At 38.3% G+C, this 9,876-nt stretch overlaps 1 protein-coding gene across 4 annotated transcripts in view; it reads right to left on the reverse strand.

The window, feature by feature from the left end:
* Positions 1 to 9,131, reverse strand: part of LOC122798186 (squalene monooxygenase-like) — a 1,096,774-nt gene extending 1,087,643 nt beyond the window's left edge. For all 4 annotated transcript variants that reach the window (XM_044066929.1, XM_044066933.1, XM_044066931.1 and 1 more), the window contains exon 1: positions 8,732 to 9,131. In XM_044066929.1, coding sequence (XP_043922864.1) covers positions 8,732 to 9,016 — 285 coding nt within the window. In that variant the 5' untranslated portion in view covers positions 9,017 to 9,131. The remainder of the gene's footprint in view (positions 1 to 8,731) is intronic.
* Positions 9,132 to 9,876: the final 745 nt, after the last annotated feature.

Consider the following 9,876-nt stretch of genomic DNA (forward strand, 5'->3'; position numbering starts at 1 on the left):
ACATCTCCACAACCAGTCTGATCATCCTCCTGGTTGCTGGTCTGTGATTCAGTTGTGACCAAGGCTGCAATCATTTCTGCTTTAGTCAGGTTGGCAAGCACCAGTTCTTTAGCTTGGCACATCTCAGCCAAATGGCTCCTTGTCAGCTTGCCATACTCCTCTGTTACATCCTTGCCTGCTCTCCCTGACTAACTAAATAACTAAAATAAAAAAATACTAATAAAATAAAACAATTGTGATATGAAACTCTGAATGTTCACTGTGTGGCTGATTGAGAGTAAAAATACTTTCTTCAGTGACCATTGTTTACAGGCTACAGGAATTCAATATCAACACCACTGAATCCTAATATATGGATATCCCACCACTGCCAACAAATTAATATGCGACCCCCCCAGCACTGGCCCAGTAATCAAGGAGCCTCAATCCTCACCAATGGCAACAGTAGGAGATGTACACCCTGGGAGGATGACAAGTATGCACACAGTAAAGTGCAATTTCCCTTAAGAGCACACAGAGACCACAGTCAGTCTGAGGCTGGTTTCTCCCTTTTTCTCCAGATCCCCAGTAAGAATCTCCACTGGTACAGCTATAGAGTTGAGATTTCAGCTGAGTGGCCAAGACCTCCAGCACCCTCTCTGTCCAACCAGTGCTTCGTGTCCCTGCTCAAGTAGCTGACACACACACGCACACACACACACACACACACACACACACACACACACACACACACACACACACACACACACACACACACACACACACACACACACACACACACACACACACACACACACACACACACACACACACACACACACACACACACACGCACACACACACTCCTGGGAAAGGCTGGCACAGGTTTACTAGCTATGCCCACTTTTGCCCATACTATAAGGTAGTCATCACTGTCACCAGCAAACTCTTATCAGCTACTTTAAGGTCCTTAACAAAGGGTGGCCAGTCCTACTGAGTAATGTTACTATTAATCCAAATTGTAGTTTGACCAAGAGCAAGGCTATTAGGAGTGGCCTGCACAGTGTCACCAAATAGACATACAAGTACCCTAAGAGCTTAAATATCTCTAGACAGACCAGCCACAACTGAAAGGTTTAAATATGTTTAATAATAAATAATAAAAGAGCAAAACAATGCTAAATATGTATTCACAGTGACATCAGAATTCAGAATCACAGAAATGTTTAAAACAACATTGCAGGACAGTCTCAAATAAACAAGGAAAAACATCTAAACTAATCTTTATTGTATTCCTTAATATATCTAAAAGAATTACTATACCTTAGAAACTTACTATTACAACAAGACAAGTCTGGTGAATGGATCTTCTAGGTGATGTTGTTGTCAGGTCAAAGACAAATACAGAATGCACAGTCTCTCTCTCTCAGAGAGTGCTTAAATTAATATTTCAAATATTACTGTTGGGGTAGCTGGCAGCATGACATCACTTCTTGTCATCTGACTATCCCAGGTGAAAATCCCCACTGCAGCTGGTAGCATTTTGCATCTCTCTGTGGAAATACATAAATAAGTTTGACTGAAAACTCTGCAATGAATTAAAATTTTCAAAATGTGATTTAAATAAAACAAAGACTGACCAAAACACCAAGAATTGCCTAGCATCTATGTTCCTTCCAAAAATAGCAAAAGTTTCTTAAGTTTTCAAATAGTTGTTTATATGCTTGCACTAGTGGCATTACTATAAGATAGTCTTCTTCTTTCGGCTGCTCCCGTCAGGGGTCACCACAGCAGATCAACTGTTTCCATTTCTTCCTGTCCTCTGCATCTTGCTCTGTCACACCAACCACCTGCATGTCCTCTCTCAACACATCCATAAACCTTATCTTAGGCCTTCCTCATTTCCTGTTACCTGCAGCTTCATCCTTAGCATCTTTTTCCCAATATACTCTGCATCCCTCCTCAGCACATGCCCAAATCAATGTAATCTTGCCTCTCTGGCTTTGTCTCCAAACCTTGCAACCTGGGCTGGCCCTCTAATATACTTATTCCTAATCCTGTCCCATCCTCGTCACACCCATTGCAAATCTTAACATCTTCAACTCTGCCACGTCAAGCTCTGACTCCTGCCTTTTTGTCAATGCCACTGTCTCCAACCCATATAACATAGCTGGTCTCACTACCCTCTTGTAGACCTTCCCTTTCACTCTTACTGGTACTCGTCTGTCACAAATCACTCCTGACACTCTTCTCCACCCACTCCATCCTGCCTGTACTCTCTTCTTCTCCTCTCTTCCACACTCACCATTACTCTGAACTGTTGATCCCAAGTATTTAAACTCATCCACCTTCGCCACCTCTACTCCCTGCATCCTCACCATTCCTCTATCCTCCCTCTCATTCACACACATATATTCTGTCTTAGTCCTGTTGACCTTCATTCCTCTTCTCTCTAGAGCATATCTCCACCTCTCCAGGGCCTCCTCCACCTGTTCCCTACTCTCACTACAGGTCACAATGTCATCGGCAAACATCATAGTCCACGGGGACTCCTGTCTGATATCGTCTCTCAACCTGTCCATCACCATTACAAATAAGAAAGGGCTCAGAGCTGAACCTTGATGTAATCCCACCTCCACCTTAAACACATCTGTCACTTTCACCGCAGACCTCACCGCTGTCACACTACCCTCGTACATATCCTGTACCACTCTTACATACTTCTCTGACACTCCCGACTTCCTCATACAATACCACAACTCCTCTCTAGGCACCCTGTCATATGCTTTCTCTAAATCCACAAAGACACAATGCAACTCCTTCTGACATTCTCTGTACTTCTCCATCAACACTCTCAAAGCAAACATTGCATCTGTAGTGCTCTTTCCTGGCATGAAACCATACTGCTGATCACTAATCATCACCTCCCTTCTTAACCTAGCTTCCACTACTCTTTCCCATAACTTCATGCTGTGACTGATCAATTTAATCCCTCTGTAGTTACTTCAGCTCTGCACATAACCCTTATTCTTAAAAATTGGTAGCAAAACACATTCTCCATTCCTCAGGCTTCCTCTCACTTTCCAAGATTTCATTAAACAATCTAGTTAAAAACTCCACTGCCATTTCACCTAAACATCTCCATGCTTCCACAGGTATGTCATCTGGACCAACAGCCTTTCCGTTCTTCATCCGTATACTATAATATATATATATATATATATATATATATATATATATATATATATATATATATATTTATATATGTATCTATGTTTATTTGAGTTTACTTTGCTTCCCAATCCACAACTTAAGTCTTGATATTCTGTAGGCTTGCTACATCTGAACTTGCGGCTGGGCTGTTAATGTGCCTCTGACATCTTCAACAACATTTGCACAGCTAAATCATCTGCACATTTTGTGTCTACATGCAGCTCTGCAGTACAGTACAGTGCAATACTACATATTGGAATGTGTGTGTATCTATTTTGTATAAGCACATTCATATATCTAGCAGATACATAAAGTCCCATTTTCTGTTTTCTTTTTTTTTTTTTACTTATATTGCTAATGGTACTATCTAAACAGCTGGTAACAGTAGTTGTATTCTGCTGCAGACTGCTTCTAATAGACCAGATCTGAATGACAAAATATGCCAGTAGCATAATGATGTGACACCAGAATAACTGCATTCATTGGGCTCTGCATGGTTCACTAGTCACACTACTGTGAAGTATGGTGAACCACAAGCTCCTGTACATGTATTTCCACCATATAGGGCACACAGTGGAGAAGATGTCTAGTGCTTTTACCAACAGCAGTTGTAATTTAGAAACTGTTGTGCACTATATATTGTCATTGTCTGAGCACAATATTACTATTAATTGCAAATGCTGCAGCAGTGGAACAGGAGGAGCTGCTCTGTGTATCACAAATTTTCATGTCTCCATTACATTCTATGTACTCACAGATAATTGATCCTCTATCAATGACAGTGCACAACTGGATTGCATTCACCACAGGGCCTCATCAGGAATTGTTTGTCACCTAGTGCATCACAGGCACAGATGACAGACATGATGTGGAGAACAGTTCGCAAGTACAGTAGCTGTTTTGCATCTTGGAACATTTTCAGCTTTTTATGAAAACAACCATTCTGAAGTGGCTCTGACTATGTTGTATCAGTAAGTGGGTGTTTAAGAGATCTCTGCTATGAGTTAGTTGAGGATCATTGGCCCTCCCTGCTACAGCAAATATAGTACATCCAGCATAGGCAAGTAGCATCCTGGCTCTCACAGAGGATGAGGAAAGCCATTCTGCACATCAGCAACCTCACACTGTCATGATAAACAAGGAAAACTATATTCCTCCTTAAGAGAGAATCTGCAAGCCACCCTAAAAACTATAGACCAGTAACTTGCCTCCCTCCAGTATACAAGCTGTATGCAGAAATTGATGCAGACAAGAGTTTACAGTCATTTAGAAAAAAATCATTCACGGCAGTAGAAGAAGAGGATAACAGAAAAAAGTCAAATAAAACAAGAAATAATTTGTTGTTAAATAAAAGCATAACAGACAGATTCAAAAAGGGAATATCTCAGTATGGCATGGATAGATTACAAAAAAGCATTTGCCAGCATTCCATATTCATGAACAAACATTACAATGACCATAAAATAGTGGCAAACCACTTTGCAGATGAGTCATGACAAAGAGCAAATTATTATCTAAGGGATAAAAATAAACTTCTCCAGATTAAAATTTTCTATAAGAAATTCTCTCCACTATCTCCCACTGTTCATAGCTGCTTGAAGAACTGACATTTTGTACAGAAGGTAGCACCACTGCAGGTCATCTAATAGTATATCACTAAACGCTTTCACTTAGACCTTTAAGGGACTCTTCCCTACTCGTTCCCATATACTAATAACAATTTCCTGTCATCTCTGCTTCTGGCCTTGTGGATATTGTCATCCTGAGGCAGTGTAGTAACTGCCTTGTGTTCACTGACAACCATTTAGTTTTAGAACAGGCAAACACAGTGTGTGAAAGATGCAGATACACAATGTCTTTGGAGGCAAAGCTCTCATATACACATATGAAAAATTCAAACCCAAAACACTCACTACCAACACTAGGGAACAAACACATAGACCTACCTATGTGGAGGTACTCACTTGTAATATGCCAAAACATCCAATACCTCCTAAAAGCATCTCTCAGTAGTCCAACTCACACTCAAAAAGTCAGCACCTCACACAACACATAACTCTGAAAATCATAGTAACCCTGCTTCCAAGTCCATAAAGCAACACATCACACAGCCAAACATTCTAGTTAGTGGGGATTCCATTGTAAGACCTACTGATGTCCCCCCTTACCAGGCTAAACAAGGAGAAGATCACAGCGAGCTGTCTGTCTGGAGCCAGGATACACCAGATCACGCATGTATATAGGTGTTTAAATCATAAATACCAGTATGACATGGCCATAGTCCATGTGGGTATAAATGACCCAAGTGCACCTCACTGGACTATATGGAGAGAGACATGATGGAGCTCTCTGAATATGTGTGCCAGGTTAGTATGAATATAGCCTTGAGTAGCATTCTACCTTCACCAATGATGATGCCATAGTACCAGCAATAAATGATTGACTTCAAGAATTGGCTTAGTTTCTGGTGTCACAGCAAGGAGGTCCAATATCTTCCTGCCTGGGGAGACGTGATCAACAAACCATGATGCTTTGCCAGAGATACTTTTCATTTTCACCATTTGGCTTCTGAATATTAGCAAAAACTTTTATCTTTCCCCACAGTGCCTTTTTTAAGCTGTGTCAGTTTTTTAAACTCTACAACATAACAAAAATCCCTCATGACTACCTAAAGGTACTGCTGCTCAATGCTAGGTGTTTAAATAAAAAAATTGCACACCTGGAGGCACTCCTCAATTTGGAGAATGCAGACATGTGTGCAGTCATGGAAACATGGTTCAGAACAAGGCATTCCCTGATCCAGCCTTCATTAAAGTGTTACATATTCACAAGAAAAATTATATGAGGGTTACAAGTTCCATGGACCTGAACCTTATTTGTGGCACTAACAGAACATGTAGAAGAGACAGATTTATATCCCAAACGCTACCATGTCTATGGAATAAACTTCCCATCTTCATAAAACAAAGCCCATCCCTCATTCAATTCAAAAATAATTTGGATAAATGTATGGGAAACTGTAATTTCACTCCTGGGATACTGCCCATGTCCCTAATGGACAGAGGTAGTCTGTAAAAATGACTCAGGGCTCCAACACCCAAAGACCCACTACAGTGATACTACCCCATCACATATCTGAGGAATTACAATATAATATTGTCACATCTTGGGTATTACTGGCTAGGCTTGTAAAGGCTCTTGCACTATTAGCCTAGTAGTCACCTATGAACCTATTAACCCATTAAGTGGACAATAAATGTACACTTATGGGACGTAAACTGCATGCACCACTTGGTAGATGGGATACGGAGGTGTGAGACTATGAAAAAAGGTTTGAGAAGTGAAAACCAGAAAAGGTAGCTAATGACTGAAGACTTATCAGCTCTTAGGAAAGCTTCATAAATGAAAAGGTGTTAGATTGAAGTTGATGGTTTCAAAACCAGAAGGTAAAGTGCAAAACACAGATGCCATTAACAGTGTCTAGAACAGACTAAGGGAGAAGTGTGGGATAATAACTTGAAAGTTAGTTATCTTAGTCGACTTCATAGGATAGGATCTTTTTTTCTTTTGGTACACTTATGGGACATGAACTGGATGCACCACTTGGTAGATGGGCTATAGACGTGTGAGACTATGAAAGAAAGGTCTGGGAAGTGAAAAACAGAAAAGGTAGTGAATGACTGAGGACTTATCAGTGCTTAGAAGTTTCTTAAATGAATAGGTGGTTAGGTTGATGATGATGGCTTCAAAACCAGAAGGTAACGTGCAAAACATAGATGCCATTAACAGTGTCTAGAGCAGACTGAGGGAGAAGTGTGGGATAATAGCTTGAGTGTTAATTGTGTTAGTCAGCTTCATGGGTTATGATCTTTTTTCTTTTGGTCATCTTCACAGGTTTACATGACTGATGTGTTCTTTTAGGCCCAGTGGACTTTCTCGGTAAACAAATGCAATAAAATAAATAACTAAATAAATAAATAAATATGTATAGATAGAGGTGTGTGTGTGTGTGTGTGTGTGTGTGTGTGTGTGTGTGTGTGTGTGTGTGTGTGTGTGTGTCTGTCTGTTAGCGTGTATGTTAGTATGTATAAATATGTAAATATATATATATATATATATATATATATATATATATATATATGTGTGTGTGTATATGTTTTTTCCAAAAAGAAGTTTGGTAAACTGTTATTTGAAATTTACGAGTGTGCAAATTTCCATTCCATTTGTGGTAACATACCTCTCTCAGGACCTGTGGAATTCTCTAAATATTTTAATTAATTAATCTGTTTAATAATAATTTATTTTATTTGTTTTCTGTTGTTATGCACTGATCAAGTGACTATTTGATTTGCTGACAGTTTGAGTGAAATTTATTCACGAAAAACAAACAACAAACAGAACATTTAGTAGTCAACAGGCATACAATTGAAACACATAATATAGTATAAATAATGAGACATAAATAACTATTTATGAGACTAGCCACAAAAATAAATCTGATGTGAAAATGATAGTAAGTATTCAGTAAAGTAATGATAAAAGCAGTGAACATTATATGATGGTTTTGCTCTCCGTGCACTTTGAAAAGCATCCTTACACATCTGTATATCTTTTTTGTCTTGTCTCAACTGGAGCTGAAAAGTAAACATATTTTTCTTGGCTCCTGACAAGACTGGTAAAAATATGCAGAATACTTTTATAGCTGTAGGTGCTATGCCTAGAGTTCTATAGGAATGCATCCATAGCTGTATTTGTTATTTATCATAAATAAACACAGGCTAATTCTTGATTAGTGGTTTTGAATTTAGCATTTACTACTATACTTAAAAATGTTTAATTGGTTATATTTTTTGCCAGGAATGTTTTAAGACTTTATAACATATAATTACTAAGTTTGCAAAATGTTTGTAGGGAACATTTGAAGACTGCTACCTACCTGCTAAATACTCTACAATGTGTTGAATAATAGTGCTGACCTGGACAATACAGTGTGACATCAGAAAGTAACAACTTTCTGGTTACCAAAGTTTCATGTATCTTAGAAAAATAAGTGCATGACGTATAAAGTATTACTTACTTAAGATTCTGAAAATATATGCCAAGTACAACAAACAAGGAGATCATTAAACAGTAACACATGTACAGTTTTAGACTGTTTTCATAATCACAGGAAGCTTAGACAATACCACTGGCTTAAACAGTTTACTTTAACTGCTGCACATGAATATGTGCTTTACACACTTATCATGTTAGAATATGCATGGCATTATAAAACCAGAATATTCAGAAGTTAACACTGCACATAAGTAATCCAGCAGCATAAGTTTATATGGAAAAACTATGTACCCGAATGAGCAGTTTGACATTTGATGTTTTTAACATATGATGGTACTAGAAGGACCCATTAAAGCAACGTTAGAAATGCATATGTCGGTAGAGGTGCAAATAAAGGGACAATAATGCCACGTACTGCAAAGTGCAAAACACGCTTGCCTTTTAAGCACTACTTTAAGAAGTAATCCCAAAAGAGAATATTTACCTTTTTTAATGTTGGCTTTAGCTGTGTTCCAGATGGTTTCTGTTTCCAACATTTTTTCCAGCACATTAGTGTGATGAACGTCAGAGCAAACACCAACAAAACATCTTTAGTTATGTAAAAAAGAAAATCCTCAAAACAGTTATAGAGGTAAGAAAAAAATGATTCAGATGAAGTTGTCATTTTGGATTCTTGATAAAAATTCCAAAATGATTTAGTCCTGCATACTTCAGGAAGTGATTCAAAATACAAATGAACCCATGAGTTAGTGTTACGTATGCGTCTCATAAACTAGTTGAAGATGTTTATGCTGCAAAGAGGGTTGGACCTTGTAATGAAGAACCTCCTCTGACTTACATAAACCATTGAAATAACCTAATTTAAAGAAACTGGTGTGTATGTGTGTGTGTGTGTGTGTGTGTGTGTGTGTGTGTGTGTGTGTGTGTGTGTGTGTGTGTGTGTGTATGTGTGTGTGCGTCTATACATTTAGGGACAGTGCATGATTTCTAAATAACAGTACAGAATGTCCCTTCTTAACTGATTCTGATTATTAAGGAAATGTTACAGTTGATTGTTGGATAACTGCCATTGAAACAGGACGTGGAATAATGCTGCAGGCTATCATTAACTTTCATTGGAGTCAGGATTTGTTTTTTTTAATAAAACAGGTTAAATTAAGTCTACTTATTCCTAGTTATTAGATCAGCACAGAAGCTAGGATTGTGGCACAAGATAAGGTTTGTCTAACCCACCTTGTCAGCTTCTTATTTCCAAGCCTGTTGATAAGCTAAGAATCGTACTTAAACCTTATTATGTTAATTTCGTCAGAACAAATAAAAGCAATAGTGATATCCCCAAAATGGCCAGTTGTCTCATTATGACACATATTATAGCTGGGTGCTAGAAGTACTGCTTTGCTGTAGATGCAATAAATAAATAAATAAATGATTCTAGCATGTAACATATTCAAACCTGTCATAGGGTTAATCATTTAAAGGAAAAAATTAGGTAAGGTGAACCAAATGAAGTTAAACAGAGTCAAGTATAAGTGAGAAGACAGAGGCATGCAAGCAGAGTAAATCATTTACTAGCGGAACATTAGGATAACAATTACATGAAGTCAAATCAAGTTAAGTTAAATAAGAGCA

Source organism: Protopterus annectens, chromosome 3.part1 (genome assembly GCF_019279795.1).
Source record: "Protopterus annectens isolate FY-2018-M chromosome 3.part1, PAN1.0, whole genome shotgun sequence".
In the NCBI taxonomy this organism is placed as follows: Eukaryota; Metazoa; Chordata; order Ceratodontiformes; family Protopteridae; genus Protopterus; species Protopterus annectens.